A 20,359-nucleotide genomic window follows, 5' to 3' on the forward strand; every position below is an offset into this window, starting at 1 on the left:
ACTGTTGAGAAAATAAAGGGTTGCATCTTTATAATGCATAGCTATATAAATCGTCCCTGTGCTCCACATAAGTATGCCATGAAGCCTGACATTATAGCCATATTTGTCACCAAGGGAAGACATTATCACCTTAATACATTAGAATGAAATCTCCACAAAGTACCTTAAATCTAAACCATCCAGGTCAACAACATAGACCACAGTACTTACCTCTCCTTTTGCCCTCATGGCCAGCCAGGGAAATGGGGAGATCTGAATGCTGGAAATCATTTCCCTATGGCTCCTCTCCTCTATCCAAGCCTTCGTATTGCATTGGACCAGTATCAATTATTCCTAAATGATAGAAACAAATATTATTCCCATCATGGGCTGGGGGAGGCAGAACAGCCAGCTCTGCTCCTCGTGGTTATGAATGAGTCTGATTGTTAATGTTAATGTGAGAGGCCGTATAATGTTCTACTGGGGCTGTATGTCACTCATCACATCTGGGGGGGCTGCTATACTGAAACTCCAGGGTCTGAGGTAAGGTTACAGCTCAACACACATCCACAGCATGAAGATATGGTTTAAACTTTGGACCTACCACAACTTTACTCCAGACGTCATTAGAGAGGAAATATGAAACAAGAAAGGAGCCAATATGAATTCCACTGCAAAAAAAAAGATGTGGTGTATAACAACAAAATAAAAAAATTTATCACACATATCAAAATCACACAAAAGAGGTTGACTGGTTCAGAGCCAAATCAAATCTTGTAGTACAGCACACAATCATTATCTCCTGCAATAAAGGTTCTGTGAAGCTGGGTCTAGGATGGGATGTGTTCCAAATGGCACCCTATTCCCTAGGTAGTGCACTACTTTTGACCAGGCCCCATAGAGCTCTGGTCAAAAGTGCCTGGTCAAACGTGGGAATAGGGTGACATTTGGAATTCAACCCTAGTGTGTATTGTTGACATACATCAGTCCCCTGCATCTTGATGGAGCAACCAGATTACATGGTGTAATCTTGCCAGGGAAGAGGAGGGGAGGGGAGGGGCCATACAGCTGGAAGCTGTAATGAATTAGATGAATCAGGGAAAGGGATGGCTGGATTGGGATGGGATGCCCGGATCTGATTGGATTACAGCACAGTGCCTTTTGTGCTCAATGAAACCATCTACAATCATATAAAAGATCCACAGCATGATGATGTAAGATACAAGATGGTAGATACTGTACATTTCTGCAAAACAATTTGATAATGAAATAAACAAATAGGATCTATCATACCTAGGTACATGTATACAAAAAGTAGCCTTCTTACTGTAGGCTTAGCTATACATTGGCTGAAATAAATACATCATTTAGGATAGATTCCAATGGTAACAACTCTGTAGCAACGGTATGCTCAGTTGGAACATATTGATTATTACAACACTTTTCCTTAAAGACTACTTTCACTGAGTCTACTTTCTGTTATCATAATCATGTTGATAACCCAGCCAAATAGGCCATTTCTCATAACAACACATGGAAACATTGCAACGTCAGCAAAGACTGGCCTACACTTTATATACTAGCCTACACTTTATATACTAGCCTACACTTTATATACTAGCCTACACTTTATATACTAGCCTACACTTTATATACTAGCCTACACTTTTTTATACTAGCCTACACGTTATATACTAGCCTACACTTTATATACTAGCCTACACTTTTTATACTAGCCTACACTTTATATACTAGCCTACACTTTATATACTAGCCTACACTTTATATACTAGCCTACACTTTATATACTAGCCTACACGTTATATACTAGCCTACACGTTATATACTAGCCTACACTTTATATACTAGCCTACACTTTATATACTAGCCTACACTTTATATACTAGCCTACACTTTATATACTAGCCTGCACTTTATATACAGTGTCTATCATAAGTATTTACCCTCTTTGGATTTATTCACATTTTATTGCGTTACAAAGTGGGATTAAAATAGATGTAATAATTTACTGATATACCTTGATTATATAAGTATTCACCCCCGAGTCAATACATGTTAGCAACACCTTTGGCAGCCATTACAGCTGTCAGTCTTCTTGGGTAAATCTCTAAGAGCTTTGCAAACTTTGATTGTGAAATATTGGCCTATTATTATTTTCTAAGTTCTTCAAGATCAAGGATCTACTCTTGCCATAGATTCTCAAGATTTAAGTTTAAAGTGCAATTTAGCAACTCCAGTGTAGATTTGGCCTTGTGTTGTGGCTTAATGTCCTGCTGAAAGATGAATTTACCTCTAGGATTTTGCCTGTTCTTAGATCAATCTTGTTTCTTTTTATCTTGAAAAGCTCCCCAGTCTTTGTTGAGGTCAAGCATACCCATACCATGATGCAGCCACCACCATGCTTGAAAATAAGGATGTAGTTACTCAGTGATGTGTTGTGTTGGATTTGCCACAAACATAAGGCTTTGCATTTAGGCCAAAAGGTGTATTCCTTTGCCATTATTTTTTTGCAGTATTGCTTTAGTAATGCTATTTAACTTTATGATGCATGTTTTGGTATATTTTTTATTCTGTATATTTGTATTCGTCTTTTCACTTTCATGTAGGTCATTGTTATGGAGTCACTACAATATTGTTGATCCATCCTCAGTTTTCTCCCGTCAAAGCCATTGAACTCTGTAGCTCTTTTAAAATCCCCATTGGCCTCATGGTAACATCCCTGAGCCGTTTCCTTCCTGTCCTGCAGCTCAGGTCAGAAGGACGACTGTATATTTTATGTGTCTGCGTGGTTTAATACATCGTCCACAGGATAATTATTAACTTGACCATGCTTAAAGAGATATTCAATGTTTGATTTTTTCTTGTTGCCCATCCACCAATCATTGCCCTTCATTGTCTTCATGAGACAAGTTGGTGCCGAAGATGGACGCCCTATTGCTAGCTCCCAGTCAACTTTGCAGTCTTTTGTTTCTTTTAGTGTTATTGTGCACTATTTGAGTAGACAGTTTCTACATTCTTATAAAAAAATTGTGCTATCTAGAACCTAAAAGGGTTATTCGACTGTCCCCATAGGAGAACCCTTTGAAGAACCCTTTTTGGTTCCAGGTAAATCCTTTCCACAGAGAGTTCTACATGTAACCCAAAATAGTTCTACCTGGAACCGTCTTTTTCTAAGAGTGCAGTATTATTTCCTATGACCTACAAGCTTGTTTCTTTTGTATTTTTTGCTTCCATTTAGTTTATTTGTGTACTTTTTTGACGTTTAACTGCATTGTTAGGAGCTAGTAACATAAGAATTCACTGCACGCGCTATAACACCTGCTAAACTGTGTACACAACCAAAAAGAATTTGATGTGAAAAGTACCCTGGTCTTCGTAGTTGAATCTGTGCTTGAAATTCAATACATGAGTGAGGGACCTTACAGATGTATGGGGGACAGAGGAAGGGGCAGCCTTTCAGAAATCATGTCAACCCCTATTATTTCACACAGAGTGAGTCCATGTCATTTATTTTGTGATTTGTAAAGCCAAATTTGACTCCTGAACTAATTTAGGCTTGCCTAAACAAAGGGGGTGAATACTCATGGAACAACTTTATCTTAGTTCATTCATTTGTATTCATTTGATAAAATGTGGAGCAAATGTGGAGCATTCTCTTATAACTTTGACATTATTAAGTATTCTGTGAAAAAATTCCAAAGCGTTTTATGATACCCACTGTCAAGCACTGACCTTAGTTATCTTTGTTTTCTTTATTATTTTGGTTAGGTCAGGGTGTGACGAGGGTGGTATGTGTGTTTTTTATCTTGTCTAGGGTTTTTGTATATCTATGCGGTTTTGGTATGTCTAGGTAAATGTAGGTCTATGGTGGCCTGAATTGGTTCCCAATCAGAGGCAGCTGTTTATCCTTGTCTCTGATTGGGGATCCTATTTAGGTTGCCATTTTCCATTTTGGTTTTGTGGGTTATTGTCTATGTGTAGTTGCATGGCAGCCCTTGGTGTAATTAGCGTCAGGTTATTTTGTTTAGTGTTCTTTGTTTATTAAAGCAGAATGTATTCTTATCACACTGCGCCTATGACGACCGTGACACCCACTGTATTGGATACCCACTGTATGTTGAGGGAGCTCGCAAATATTTATTTATTTCACCTTTATTTAACCAGGTAGGCAAGTTGAGAACAAGTTCTCATTTACAATTGCGACCTGCCCAAGATAAAGCAAAGCAGTTCGACACACAACGACACAGAGTTACACATGGAGTAAAACAAACATACAGTCAATAATTCAGTATAAACAAGTTTATATACGATGTGAGCAAATGAGGTGAGATAAGGGAGGTAAAGGCAAAAAAAGGCCATGGTGGCAAAGTAAATACAATATAGCAAGTAAAACACTGGAATGGTAGATTTGCAATGGAAGAATGTGCAAAGTAGAAATAAAAATAATGGGGTGCAAAGGAGCAAAATAAATAAATAAATTAAATACAGTAGAGAAAGAGGTAGTTGTTTGGGGTAAATTATAGGTGGGCTATGTACAGGTGCAGTAATCTGTGAGCTGCTCTGACAGTTGGTGCTTAAAGCTTAAAATAAGCATTTCATTGCACCATTTTCACTGTATCTTGTGCATATGTCGAATAAACTTGATTTGATTTTCACCTACACAGTATGTTAGGCTTTATTGTTATGTTTTCTGCCCAAAACTTCTGTAGTAACACAGGGGTAACTGAGGCTGCAAAGTCAAGGCAGGAAAGGAGAGAGCTGAGGATATTAATCAGGCAGCCACCATTGGCAGCCCAGGCCATCAGGATGATCACACACATAAATAACAGGCCAAGCAGTGGGGCTACACAGAGGACACGCAAGGGCAGGGAGGCAAAAGGCCAGCCATTGAATTAGAAGGCAATTTAGAGTTAAACGAATCCCATCTGCAACTCAGATTTATTGGACAGTGACAGGGTTTGTCTGGTTGATAAACCACTAGTTCAGTTCCAACAAAATTAAAAACAAACTTATATATCTAAATAAACAGGTGAACTTGCTAAAACAAATATGTTGTTTGATCTGGAACAAACAGAGTATGACGGAAGTTAGAGGTAGTTTCCCAAGCCAATGCTAATTTGGAATTAGGGCAATGACTGGAAGTCTACAGGTACGCTTTTTTAGTTTCCTCTAGGACATCAGGCATCTACATTGGCATGTATTCATGGATGCCAAGGCAAGCCAGGCTTCCCCCAAATGTATATATTTTTTTAAATACATACAATAATTTATCTTTAATCTCTCTGTGTTTCATAATTGTCCTTCAATTCATCAGAGGTTGAATGTATCTCACAGGAGAAAGCATCCGAGCGAGCAAAACAGAGCCCACCTGTCTCTGTATGTACAGCCCATCTATCTGATGCTGTCTGGTCAAAAAGAGTATTACATTGTTCCCGCTGTAATATTGAATGCAAGGGAAGCCAGCGAGCATTTGGCCTCCCTTGATGAAAAATTATATAATAAAAAGTGTCAAGCAAAGCCAATTTGGATTTGGCTTCACATCAATCACATCACATCAAAAGCCAATTTCATTGCCAGAAAAAAATGTGCATTGTTGCATCTCCTTATGTTATTGTCCTCCGGTGGCTAGCTGGCTAAAATTGGCCCTTTCCTGAATTAGCCATTGAGAACCGGATTTAGACTGTGGTTTTACTTAATTATCCGTACTGGACAATGATTATAATGGCGATTCTAATCCAACCATAAATTCATACATTGTGCCTCTGGCCTGAGAGGATGTAAGTTCAATATGTAGCTAGATGTAGTAGACTAATGTTAGCTGGCTAATCGTTGCCCATGAATGGAAGTTAGGCAAGCAAGCATTTTAGCCAGGTAGCCTAGAACAACAAAAAGTTAAAGCATGTACTGTATAATAGAGTCATAGCCCATTTCGGCAACACAAGAGAGATTAGGATGGCATTGGCATTTCTCTACAAGCAGGGTGAGTCAACATGCTTTTTTCTGCCTATATGCTGACCACACTGCTCGCTTCACGTGTGCGAGTGTTGCAAAATAAATGTACACATGCATTTTATTCAATCATTGCACCCACACTGCTCGCGAGCGTCTGCGTAGCCATTCGGTAAAATAGAACTTGGTTCTATTTGTGATGCTTGACGCAATGCAAGTCCCGCCTCTCCCATCTCCTTATTGGTTTTTAGTATCATAGACCCAGGTGCCATCTCCTCATTGGTTTTTAGGAGCATATACCCACGTGGGTGATTGAAAGATGAACTGAGGTCCATACTCCAGTCGGTAGTGGTAATGCACCTTAAAGTTGGTCGCCAACCACCATATCAAGTCCAAAGAAGAAGAATTATCCTGAAGGAGGAGAGAGTACTAGAAACAAACTCGGTTTACCCTTTTATCTGTGAATTAATTGTCGGAGTAGAGGACCTTGCTGTTGCTAGCTAATTTGTCCTGAGATATAAACATTGGGTTGTTATTTTACCTAAAATCACAACCCAATGTTTATTTCCCAGGACAAATTAGCTAGAAACAGCAAGCTAGCTAGCTAAATTTCCATAAATGTTTAATGCATTTTGACCTGTCCCCAAATTAATATAGTAGGTTCAGAGTTGGTTTTGATATTATTCATGCATCCTTTTTAATATCCATCCAACCTTTTAATGAGAGTAAAGTACATGTCAAAATAAAAATGTCATGACAGGCCTGATGAAAGTTTCGTTACACTTTCCAAATGTCGACAAAACAAAATAAACTACACAAGGTGGCATATTTTTGTGTTGGTAAAATGAATTATGCTGGAAATGTCAGTGGAAACACTTATGCAGAAATATTGATATAATAATCATCCTATCTATGTAAACTTGGAGTCACACAATGTCAATGTTGTGTGGTCCTCCCACTACAACATATCAGGAAAGCATGCAGTTTATTAAGCTACAGATTGTATAAATTATGCTGAACTTTACAGGATGGTGAAAGTGCAAGGTGATGAGGTTGATGCTTGACAAATAAAATTAATATCCCTCTAGTGTCCACAATGATAACAGTAATAATAATAATAATAGTAAAGAACAAGAGGCCGCACACTGTTAAAGTTCTCAATTCACAGGTTTATTGACAATGTTACAATGAAGTGGTGAATTGGGAGCTTTAACAGTGTGTGGGCCTTCTCGTTCTTTACTAGTATTCTTTATTATGACCACATACTTTTCATAATAATTATAATAATCTCCTCATGTAGGCTATACATGCACTCTAGCGGACAGATAGCGCTGTTGGCTAGAGCACACGTGACAATACTAAAGTGGGCACACACTGTATTACGCATCACTTTTTGTGAGAAAACCATCAGTGAGTTGAAAATCCAATGGAAACCCATGGGGATTTAAGTGCAAAATGTATTTTTATGTGCACTTCGTCATGACACACAGCCTTTTATCAGCAAAAGGTCAATTTGATGGAAACATCTCTGGTGGGAAAATGTGCATAATGTTTTCATGCAGATTTTTGAATATTTGCATGAAAATCTGTCGCCAATTGGATGGAAACCTACTATGTCTCTTATTGTCTCGGCCGTAGGCCTATATCACAGTGGCAAGGCATATGAACTAACAGGATTTATAGTGCAAACAATGCAATAAGGCTTTTTTTCTGGCTCGGCTTCCCCAGTGATTTTACCCATGCACCGCTACCGGACGCCAGGACTTATAGTAAAAAAGATTTTAAAACTTAAAAAAAAATAAACTTTAGGTTTCCCCTTTTACTTGTGTTGGAATTCCTGTTGCTTGTTGTCAATGGTGTGCTCTTTTTCAGGCAACCATGTGACCTAGTGGGCACATAATTTCAACCTGACATAGGCTAAGGACTAGAAAAGGACTAGATGTGCTACATTAGTTCCATGTTTGTCTCTGTTGAACGTTATAACACCTACCAGTGTCACATACGTGTGCTGTGTGTGTTAAGGTGCACGTATGACTTTAAATGATTATGCGTCCAAATGAGGCGTCTGAAATGCGCTTGCGCAGTCTGTCTCACCGGAAGTGATTCCCACGCTCAGACGAGGTCAAAATGGCGACTTGCTACATGTGAAGAGGACATAAGGGAGCCGGCTTTATGCTACAAAAACATGTACAAATCGACATGTAGCAGACTCACAGGTGAACACATAGATAATGTGCTTATCTTTCTGATGCACCCGAATAAAATGTTTAATTACTGTGCTTGTGCTGGTCGAAAATACCAACGTTTGCTCGGTTAGGTAAGCTTGCTAACATAAAACTGTTAGCTATGTACCGGTATGTTATGTATATGTCTGTCAGTTAGCAATGCTGCATGACCTTCGATTTAATCCAGCCAATGTGTGCCAGTCTACTCTCGATTCATCTAGTCATTTGACATATCGCTATACACATCGTGTGGTGTTGCAGTGCCAGCACCAAATCCGTCAACTATACTTTGCGTTGAAGAGTTATCTAACTGCCTAGCTAGCTAATGCTAGCACTATAACAAGTTGCTGATGTTAGCTAGGCTGTCTGTAACTCGATACCCCATTAACGATAATATCTTCTGCCCATGGGTATTTGTTAAGCGCCCCGACGCTTGGTCTAAACATTAACACGCATCGTTTGCGGTACGGTTTGGGAAACATAAGGAGCGTATCAGCGAGAAAATAATAATTAAAAAAGCAACATTACACACCTTTTAATAATGTTACTGTTCCTACACGGCATATTTCCATTTGCCAGTTTTTGTTTAGGAAACAGTGGCATACAGTACCTGTGCTAACGTTAATTAGTGCCTTCGGAAAGTATTCAGACCCATGAGCTTAAAACATTTTGTTTAGTTACAGCCTTCTAATATAACCGATTAAATAAAGTAATCCTCATCAATCTGCACACAATACCCCATAATGACAAAGCGAAAACAGGTTTTTAGAAATGTTTACTGATTTTGTTAAATAAAAAAGCATACGTATTTTACACAAGAATTCAGACCCTTTGCTATGAGTCTCGAAATAGAGCTCAGGTGCATCCTGTTTTCATTGATCATCCTTGATGTTTCTACAACTTGACTGGATTCCACCTTTGGTAAATTCAATTGGTTGGACATGATTTGGAAAGGCACACACCTGTCCATATAAAAGTCCCACAGTTGACAGTGCATGTCAGAGCAACAACCAAGCCATGAGGTCAGGGAGGTGACCAAAAACCTGATGGTCACTCTGACAGAGCTCTAGAGTTTTTCTGTGGAGATGGGAGATTCTCCCAGAAGGACAACCATCTCTGCAGCACTCCACCAACCAGGCCTTTATGGTAGAGTGGCCAGATGGAAGCCACTCCTCACAATAAAAGAGACATGACCGCCTGCTTGGAGTTTGCCAAAAGTCACCGAAAGACACTGACCATGAAAAACAAGATTCTGTGGTCTGATGAAACCAAGATCGAACTCTTTGGCCTGAATGCAAAGTATCACGTCTGGAGGAAACCTGGCCCCATCTCTACGGTGACGCGTGGTGGCAGTATCATGCTGTGGGGATGTTTTTCAGCGGCAGGGATTGGGAGGCTAGTTGGGATCGAGGGAAAGATGAACGGAGCAAAGTACAGTGAGATCCTTGGTGAAAACCTGCTCAGGACCTCAGACTGGGGTGAAGGTTCACCTTCCAACAGGACAACAACCCTAAGCACACAGGCAAGAGAACGAGAGGCACCTTTTCATTATAATGTTGAAGAAAATGCGTTCCTAGCGTGTAAGGAATGTGTTTGCTGGCCGAATAAATTCTAGCCAGCTAGCTAATGTTTATAATTATAATTATTTTTGGCTACACTTATGCTAACCCGTTTGCGGTCCTTTTAGCGTTGCTTGCTGGTTAGCTGGCTAGTTAGCTACAGTATTTGGCTACTACCGTCAGTGTTTATCATATTTTGCCTATTCCACCATTTGTAGAATGCATACTGGCATTTGAATATAGCGCGGGAGAAGGGAATCTGGACACGGTCAACACATTTTATATGTCGGTGTAGAGGCATTACTCGTTCGGAATTCTATGATCAGAACTTTGTGATCAGAATACTAAAGCTGCATGAACTGTTAAGTCTAGACATGGCTTGAGGTGTGGCTAAGGTGTCTGTGGTTCAGGGCAGGGTTCTGGAATTATTTCAGCCTCCTGAGTTTGAAGAGGCGCTGTTGCGCCTTCATCACACTTTGTAAAGGGACCATTTCAGGTCGTCAGTGATGTGCACACCACGGAACTTTAATCTTCTGACCCACTCGTCTGCGGCCCCATCGATGTGGATGGGGCGTGCTCTGTCTGCTGTCTCCTGTAGTCCGTGATCAGCCACTTTGTTTTGGCACTCACATCCTCCCTGTCATCAGCAAACTTGATGGGGTTGGGGACGTGCTTGGTCATGGAGTCGTGGGCGAACATGGAGTGAAGGAGGGTGCTGAGCACGTACCCCAGGGGGCACCCGTTAGAGAATGACCGAGAATATATTGGGCCGATATTATACTTTTTCTAATCTATGGTCCCTTTATATAGCAAAACTGCTGCTATACCAGCCGCCACTCACCGCCTGTGCCATGTGTACCTCAATGCCTAGGAATGTCTAGCTGCGAAAATCAGCAGAAAGCGTTAAGCTAACTCATTCTCCAACAGAGATGTGATGTATTGAGAAGTGGATGAATTGGCACAGTGACCAAAATCAAATCAAACTCCTTTTGCAAATGATTGGCTTAGTTGATTCACGAATAATAAAGCTTGTGTCGAACAGGTTTGGATATGCATGCAATAAGAAAGCTAGCAAGCTAATGAAATGGCTATGTGACCTGTTAGCAAAGATTACGATAACTATCCCTTTCATCTGTGGCGTTAACTCGCTAGCGTTATTAGCTACTATGCTAGCTAGCTGGTTAGGTGATTGTGGTGCTAAGATATCAGATATGATCTAATAGCTAGGTAATGTTAGCTGGTTAGTATTTTGAACATGCACCATTTCCGGCAACGAGCCATCTGACTTGCAGTGTAACTTTAGCTATTTAATGGTGTACTGATCTGACCAGTAGCAATTGTATCCGTAAATTGACAGTTGATAGTCGGATTAGATTGTCGTAATAGGGACAGAAGTGTCTTTAAAATGCAGAAATAAATATTGATATTGATTTGGCCCCCCTTTGCTGCTATAACAGCCTCTACTCTTCTGGTAAGGCTTTCCGCTAGGTGTTGGAACATTGCTGCAGGGATTTGCTTACATTCAAATATGTGCATTAGTGAGGTCAAGCACTGATGTTGGGCGATTAAGCCTAGCCCGCAGTCAGCATTGCAATTCATCCCAAAGGTGTTAATTCTGTCTGGGTTCTGTGCAGGCCCGTCAAGTTCTTCCACACCGATCTCAACAAACCATTTCTGTATTGACCTTGCTTTGTACACAGAAGGGCAACTGAAACAGGAAAGGGCCTTCCCCAAACTGTTGCTACAATGTTGGAAGCGCCAAATCATCTAGAATGTCATTGTATGCTGTAGCGTTAAGATTTTCCTTCACCGAAACTAAGGGGCCTAGTCCGAACCATGGAAAACAGCCCCAGACTATTATTCATCCACCAAACTTTACAGTTGGCACTATGCATTGGGGCAGCTAGCATTCTCCTGGCATCCGCCAAAACCAGATCTATCTGTCAGACTGCCAGATGGTGAAGCGGGATTCATCACCCCAGAGAACGCGTTTCCACTGCTCCGGAGTCTAATGGCGGCGAGTTTTACATCACTCCAGCCAATGCTTGGCATTGCCCTTAGGCTTGTGTGTGGCTGCCTATTTCATGAAGTTCCTGCCAAAATAATGATTGTGCTGACGTTTCTTCCAGAGGCAGTTTGGATGTCTGTAGTGAGTGTTGCGACCATGGACAGACAATTTTTACATGCTGCTGCACTCGGCAACCCCGTTCTGTGAGTTTGTGTGGCCTATTAGGAATTTATACACTTGTCAAAAACGGGTTTGGTTCAAATAGCCAAATCCAGAAATATGAAGGGGTGTCCACATACTTTTGTATGTGTAGTACCTGTCAAAAGTTTGGACACTTACTCATTCCAGGGTTTTTCTTTTTACTATTTTCTACGTTGTAGAATAATAATGAAGACTTCAAAACTATGAAATAACACATGGAATCATGTAGTAACCAAAAAAGTGTTAAACAAATCAAAACATATTTGAGGTTCTTCAAAGTAGCCACCCTTTGCCTTGCCAGCTTTGCAAACTCGTGGCATTCTCTCAACCAGCTTCATGAGGTAGTCACCTGAAATGCATTTCAATTAACAGGTGTGCCTTGTTAATTTGTGGAATTTATTTAGTTCTTAATGTGTTATGAGCCAATCAGTTGTAAAGATAGCACTATTTGGTACAAGACCAAGTCCATATTATGGAAAGAACAGCTCAAATAACCAAAGAGAAACAACAGTCCATCATTACTTTTAGACATGAAGGTCAGTCAGTCTGGACAATTTCAAGAACTTTTCATTTTTCTTCAAGTGCAGTTGCAAAAACAATCAAGCACTATGATGAAACTGGCTCACATGACGACTGCCACTGAAAAGGAAGACCCAGAGTTAGCAGACACATCTCAACATCAACTTTTCAGAAGAGACTGCGTGAATTAGGCCTTCGTGATCGAATTGCTGCCAAGAAACCACTTCTAGGACACCAATAAGAAGAGACTTGATTGGGCCAAGAAACACGAGCAATGGACATTAGACCGGTGGAAATCTTTCCTTTGGTCTGATGAGTGCAAATTTGCAATTTTTGGTTCCAACTGCCGTGTCTTTGTGAGACGCAGAGTAGGTGAACGGATGATCTCCGCACGTGTGGTTCCCACCGTGAAGCATGGAGGTGGTGGTGTGGGGGTGCTTTGCTGGTGACACTGTCAGTGATTTATTTAGAATTCAAGGCACACTTCACCAGCATAGCTACCACAGCATTCTGCAGCGATCCGCCATCCCATCTAGTTTGGGCTTAGTGGGACTATAATTTGTTTTTCAACAGGACAATGACCCAAAACACACCTCCCAGGCTGTGTAAGGGATATTTGACCCAGGAGAGTGATGGAGTGCTGCATCAGATGACCTGGCCTCCACAATCCCCCGACCTCAACCCAATTGAAATGGTTTGGGATGAGTTGAACTGCAGAGTGAAGGAAAAGCAGCCAACAACTGCTCAGCATATGTGGGAACTCCTTCAAGACTGTTGGAAAAGCATTCCTTATAAATCTGGTTGAGAGGATGCCAAGAGTTTGCAAAGCTGTCAAGGCAAAGGGTGGCTACTTTGAATAATCTCAAATATATGTTGATTTTGACACTTTACCGTTACTACATTATTTCTTAGTTTTGATGTGTTCACTATTCTGCAATGTAAAATAAAGAAAAACTCTTGAATGGGTAGGTGTTTCCAAACATTTGCCGTGTGTGTGTGTGTGTGTGTGTATAGATAGATCTCTCTCACATGTAAAATGTTGGTTTCATGAGCTACACAAAAAGCTTGTTACACTAACATTTTGTGCACAAATTTGATCATCCCTATTAGTGAGCATTTCTCCTTTGCCAAGATAATCCATCCACTTGACAGGTGTGGAATATCAAGAAGCTGATTAAACAGCACGTGCAGTTTTGTCACACAATGCAACAGATGTCTCAGGTTTTGTGGGAGCGTGCATTTGGCATGCTGACTGCAGGAATGTCCACCAGCACTGTTACCAGAGAACTGAATGTTCATCTCTCTACCATAAGCCGCTATCAATGTCGCTTTAGAGAATTTGGCAGAGCGTCCAACCGGCCTCAACTGCATGCCGTTGGGTGTGCGAGTGTTTTGCTGATTTTCAACACTGTGAACAGAGTGCCCCATGGTAGCGTTGGGGTTTGGGATGGAATAAGCTATGGACAACGAACACAATTGCGTTTTAGCGATGGCAAATTGAATTAATAGAAATACCGCGACGAGATCCCGAGGCCCATTTCTTTTAAGGTGTCTGTGACCAACAGATACATATCTGTATTCCCAGTCATGTGAAATCCATAGATTAGGGCCTAATGAATTCATTTATATTGACTATGTTTCCTCATATGCGCTGTAAGTCTGTAAAAACTTTATTGGAGCAGGTTGTGTTTTTGTTCAGTTATTCTATATATTTTTTACTACATCTTTTGGGAAGGTTCAGTGTATTCGGCGCATGTGATAATTTAAACTATGGGCAGATTTGAGTCATTCAGACAATGTTCGTTTTCATTTTTTTCCCCTCCTACCCTCGCTCTTCATGTTTTAGATATTATGCACATTTATGGCTTGGTAGAAAATGTCATCGCCATTGAGCTAGTTCTCATAGTAGCAGGAAACTGCAGCAACTGATATGAGCGACGGCGAGAAATGTGATGAGATACCTCGCTCTATCCAATCGTAGCAGTTACAACCCGCCCATTTCTTGACAGATGGCTGAACTAGCCAATTGATTAGTTTCGAATTTCATTCTGGCAGCTGAGCTGTTTAGAAATGCGTCTTGACAGTGGGGGAATAAGAAAATAAAAATCCGCCATCCCGGAAAATGACCACACGTTATCACAGAGCAATGAGAACATCTTTGACATTATGTTGAACCCTTTTCCATTGAGTAGATATTTTATATTCACAAACTAAACTGAAAATGTTGAAGACAAACATTTCCTAGACAGCCATGTATGCATTAATGCATACATTTTGAAATCAAACAAGACATTAACTCATGGTTTTTTACCAAACTACATAATGGTTATAATTGTATTTGAATGCTAAATCTCTTGATAAACTAGGTCAATTTAGATGGCATAGGCCTACTCACAATACATGTGAAGGAATATTCAATAGGAGTATATATACAGTGCCTTGCGAAAGTATTCGCCCCCCTTGAACTTTACGACCTTTTGCCACATTTCAGGCTTCAAACATAAAGATATAAAACTGTATTTTTGTTGTGAAGAATCAACAACAAGTGGGACACAATCATGAAGTGGAACGACATTTATTGGATATTTCCCAAAAAAATTACTAATCAAAAACTGAAGAATTGGGCGTGCAAAATTATTCAGCCCCCTTAAGTTAATACTTTGTAGCGCCACCTTTTGCTGCGATTACAGCTGTAAGTCGCTTGGGGTATGTCTATCAGTTTTTCACATCGACAGACTGAATTTTTTTCCCATTCCTCCTTGCAAAACAGCTCGAGCTCAGTGAGGTTGGATGGAGAGCATTTGTGAACAGCAGTTTTCAGTTCTTTCCACAGATTCTCGATTGGATTCAGGTCTGGACTTTGACTTGGCCATTCTAACACCTGGATATGTTTATTTTTGAACCATTCCATTGTAGATTTTGCTTTATGTTTTGGATCATTGTCTTGTTGGAAGATAAATCTCCGTCCCAGTCTCAGGTCTTTTGCAGACTCCATCAGGTTTTCTTCCAGAATGGTCCTGTATTTGGCTCCATCCATCTTCCCATCAATTTTAACCATCTTCCCTGTTCCTGCTCAAGAAAAGCAGGCCCAAACCATGATGCTGCCACCACCATGTTTGACAGTGGGGATGGTGTGTTCAGGGTGATGAGCTGTGTTGCTTTTACGCCAAACATAACGTTTTGCATTGTTGCCAAAAAAATCAATTTTGATTTCATCTGACCAGAGCACCTTCTTCCACATGTTTGGTGAGTCTCCCAGGTGGCTTGTGGCAAACTTTAAACAACACTTTTTATGGATATCTTTAAGAAATGGCTTTCTTCTTGCCACTCTTCCATAAAGGCCAGATTTGTGCAATATACGACTGATTGTTGTCCTATGGACAGAGTCTCCCACCTCAGCTGTAGATCTCTGCAGTTCATCCAGAGTGATCATGGGCCTCTTGGCTGCATCTCTGATCAGTCTTCTCCTTGTATGAGCTGAAACTTTAGAGGGACGGCCAGGTCTTGGTAGATTTGCAGTGGTCTGATACTCCTTCCATTTCAATATTATCGCTTGCACAGTGCTCCTTGGGATGTTTAAAGCTTGGGAAATATTTTTGTATACAAATCTGGCTTTAAACTTATTCACAACAGTATCTCGGACCTGCCTGGTGTGTTCCTTGTTCTTCATGATGCTCTCTGCGCTTTTAACGGACCTCTGAGACTATCACAGTGCAGGTGCATTTATACGGAGACTTGATTACACACAGGTGTTGTATTTATCATCATTAGTCATTTAGGTCAACATTGGATCATTCAGAGATCCTCACTGAACTTCTGGAGAGTTTGCTGCACTGAAAGTAAAGGGGCTGAATAATTTTGCACGCCCAATTTTTCAGTTTTTGATTTGTTAAAAAAGTTTGAAATATCCAATAAATGTCGTTCCACTTCATGATTGTGTCCCACTTGTTGTTGATTCTTCACAAAAAAATACAGTTTTATATCTTTATGTTTGAAGCCTGAAATGTGGCAAAAGGTCGCAAAGTTCAAGGGGGCCGAATACTTTCGCAAGGCACTGTAAGTGAAACAACTCAGACCGCTGCACCACTTGGGAGCCCAAGGCACTGCCTCTCGGTGCAAGAGGCGTCACTGCAGTCCCTGGTTCGAATCCAGGCTGCATCACATCCAGCCGTGATTGGGAGTCCCATAAGGCGGGGCACAATTGGCACAGCATCGTCCGGGTTTGGCCGGGGTAGACCATCGTAAATAAGAATTTGTTCTTAACTGACTTGCCTAGTCAACCTTTAATTAATAAAAAAATAAACAAATAACAGCTGTGCATATGTCCTTCCCACAGAGGCGTGACATGCTGGAGTGACGCTTCTCTATGCAAATGTTGATCAGTAGGCTGTACAGAAGGCAAACAGTTTGGCTCTCGGACGGAAGGCAAGCGGTTTGGCTCTCGGACGGAAGGCAAGCGGTTTGGCTCTCGGACGGAAGGCAAGCGGTTTGGCTCTCGGACGGAAGGCAAGCGGTTTGGCTCTCGGACGGAAGGCAAGCGGTTTGGCTCTCGGACGGAAGGCAAGCGGTTTGGCTCTCGGGCGGAAGGCAAGCGGTTTGGCTCTCGGGCGGAAGGCAAGCGGTTTGGCTCTCGGGCGGAAGGCAAGCGGTTTGGCTCTCGGGCGGAAGGCAAGCGGTTTGGCTCTCGGGCGGAAGGCAAGCGGTTTGGCTCTCGGGCGGAAGGCAAGCGGTTTGGCTCTCGGACGGAAGGCAAGCGGTTTGTCATCTGTAGCACCATAGACTCCACTGATCAGCCAAAACAAGCTCAATAACTCAATGCATACACATACTCCTATTGAATATGCATTCGCATGTATTGGGAGTAAGACTATGCCATCTACATTTCCCTAGTTTATCAAGAGATTTACGATTCAAACAAAATTATTACCGTTATGTAATTTTGGTAAAAACAAAGGAAAATGGATTGTTTGATTTGAAAATGTATGCAATGCATACATGGCTGTCTGGGAAATGTTTGTCTTCAACATTGTCAAATGCATACTGCCCTAATTTCGTCCTACAATATTGTCCATCGGTTTCCTAGACCCCCGAGGATCAGCGTGGCGAGGGTGTTGTTGCCTACGTTCACCACATGGGCTTGGCCTGTCAGGAAGTCCAGGATCCAGTTGCACAGGGAGGGGTTTGGGCCCTGAGCTTAGTGATGGGCTTGGATGGCACTATGGTGTTGAAGGCTGAACTGCATTCTTACATGGTATTCCTCTTGTCCAGGTGGGTTAAGGCATTGTGTAGTGCAATGGCGGTTGCATTGTACGTGGACCTGTTGGGGCAGTATGCAAATTGTAGTGGATCTAGGGTGTCAGGTAAGATGATGGTGATATGGTCCTTAACTGGCCTCTCGTCTCGTGTTTGAGCTGTTGAATTGTGACTCCACTTTGTCTCTATACTGACCTTTTGCCTCTTTGATTGCCTCATAGTTCTTCCAGAGCCAATTCGCTTTTAAACAAAACCATGTAAAGTCCTTGGAGTATAAGGACTAATGTTAGGCTCTTTCAGTCCATTGTTGGGCTAGCCTCTGTTATAGCAGAGAAGCATAAATTACTTTTCTAGCAAGCCCAAAACAGTGGACATTTTGGGCAGATGATGCATATTCATGTCATGAACAGGGTTGTTTTGTGTTTTTAGGTCTGGTTGGTGTGAGTGTGAACCAGAAACTATTTGGTAGAAATGCCATTAGAAATCACAAGAGTGCTCGCAGCCTCATCCAGATGTCCAGGAGAGACCCATCACAATGGATTCACCACCTCAACTTCTTGAAGCGCCAGGTAAGTCGCATGCCGCCCATTTTATCAGGCAACAACAACACTGTTTTGTAAGTGATAGACAACATTATGTCCTTAGATTGTGCCCTATCATACCAATTGACTTCTCAGTCCATGCTCATGTAACCGAGTTGGCCTATATGTACCAGGTAATGTCAGGACATATACACAGGATTAGCTGTATTATACTTCTAGCTGTATAGGCTATGTCATGGGCAGCCGCCACTTATTGATAAAAAAAATAAGACAACAACTAGCTCGATGTGTTACATGTTTTTGTCAGCTGCATGTTATGCCAGTGCCACCTAACCGTGTTTTGTGCCAATGTACAAGTATGACTTTCACTGCTTGTACATTCAAAGGAGGAATATGTGCCAATAGAGCGCCTTTATCTTCACACCCACTATCTGCTCTACCCCCCTCTTCCCAGTATGTGATGAGGAGTAACAATGCCCTCTATCAGAGAGCTAAACCTAAGCAAACAGCCATCTTGACTGTCCTCGAGGACCATCGTGATGACGGCATGGACAGTCAGATGCGGCAAGTCCCAACCATCGACCATGTGCCTATGGTCACCGATGTCACACCACAGCCAGAGACCACAACCACAAATATGACTTCAAGTCCTGTCTCGACTGTGGCAGCGCTTGCTGTGTTGAAACCTCCCTCCAGCAAGACTGTGTCGTCACCACAGACAAAGGCTGTGTCCAGTGCAGCTGAGTCTGGGACTGAGATGTTAGAGGTGCCCCATGTGCAGGTGGAGTCTGATGAAGCCAGGGAGGCTCGGCTGGAGAGGCAGTGGAAGGAGCTCAAGGTGGACCTGGCTGAGCTTCCAGATGTGTATGCAAAACTATCCAAAATCAAACTCACAGGTATGTTAAGGACTAGGCTAAGCATGCCAGACTACTTGGTAACCAAAATCAAGTCTTAATTGCTTAGTGATCAAACTTTAGCAAGCATTGGCAGTGTTATGATTTTAGCCTTTTTTTTAATTGTCCGTAAAACCAAAGGAACATTTATGAAAGCATGTCTTATTTTTAATCAAGCATGTACACAATTTGGTCTGGGGTATTGCTTCACCTTTCACAAAGATGGGAACTTGTAGCATTCGCATATACTCGGGGATGCAAACTTGTCACTTTCCAGCGATATCCGCCATTTTGATTTCAAAATGGGTTGTCCACATGAATCGTGTAGATCCTAAGAAAAAAAGGGGGTATGTTTCTCGTATTGAAAATATTGACTGAGCACAGAATGAATTCTCACTCGTCCTTCAATGAGAATATCAGAGTTCAGAGCGGGATGTCCTATCAGAATGAGTGCTTTATCCAATATCTTCAAATTTAGGTGACAGTTGCCGACTCAATATAATTCAATTTTTCTGGTGTTCCTTAAATTCGGTTTGGTGCCTAACTTTTGGGAGCTGTGGGGAGGGGGTGTGAGTGTGTAAAGTTGTCTGAAGAGTAGGCTAGTAATGGAGGTGGGGGGTCTAAATAACAGTTACGTAACGGATATTATTTTTGACGGTGTATCGTTTTGACAACCATAATATAATTTTTTCGCTAGTTAGCTGTACCTGCACCAAAACTCCATTATTTTTCCTTCATAGATTGTTCTCCATCTTCTTTTTAAATAGGAGCCAATTTTTGTTTTCGGCACTTTTTTCCATTACTTTTTTTCTCATGATGCTTTCTTTTACCCAAAGCTGTAGTCATATAATTGACATGGAAATTATGGTGGGTATTCAAGTATGATAAGCATGCATGTTGCTTGTGTGTGTATGTATGATGTTGATATTATTGTCTGGTTGTTTCAGCGTTAGTAGTGTGGACGGCAGCAGCTGGTTTTGCCATGGCTCCAGTGCCCTTTGACCCTGCCACCTTCTTCCTGGCATCCCTCGGGACAGGGCTCGCCTCCTGCACTGCCAACTCCATCAACCAGGTCAGTTGCGTCACAGCTGTGTGCGCGTGTGTCAAAATGGTCATGCAGAGTAGCCTGCCTGGGCATTCTTGGTTTGGTTTCAGACATGGTCTTGTTATTGCAGTGAGATATGTCCATCGGTAAAGCACAATTAGCTGT

General features: G+C 41.5%; 1 protein-coding gene across 1 annotated transcript in view; it reads left to right on the plus strand.

Annotated features, from left to right (window-relative positions):
* Positions 1-7,999: 7,999 nt before the first annotated feature.
* LOC118402883 (protoheme IX farnesyltransferase, mitochondrial) overlaps positions 8,000-20,359 on the plus strand; it is a 78,736-nt gene continuing 66,376 nt past the window's right edge. Inside the window, exons 1-4 of the mRNA XM_035801242.2 lie at positions 8,000-8,165; positions 18,144-18,283; positions 18,711-19,152; positions 20,097-20,221. Of these exons, the coding sequence (XP_035657135.2) occupies positions 8,006-8,165; positions 18,144-18,283; positions 18,711-19,152; positions 20,097-20,221 (867 nt within the window). The 5' untranslated portion in view covers positions 8,000-8,005. The remainder of the gene's footprint in view (positions 8,166-18,143; positions 18,284-18,710; positions 19,153-20,096; positions 20,222-20,359) is intronic.

The sequence above is a fragment of the Oncorhynchus keta genome, chromosome 24 (assembly GCF_023373465.1).
Source record: "Oncorhynchus keta strain PuntledgeMale-10-30-2019 chromosome 24, Oket_V2, whole genome shotgun sequence".
In the NCBI taxonomy this organism is placed as follows: domain Eukaryota; kingdom Metazoa; phylum Chordata; class Actinopteri; order Salmoniformes; family Salmonidae; genus Oncorhynchus; species Oncorhynchus keta.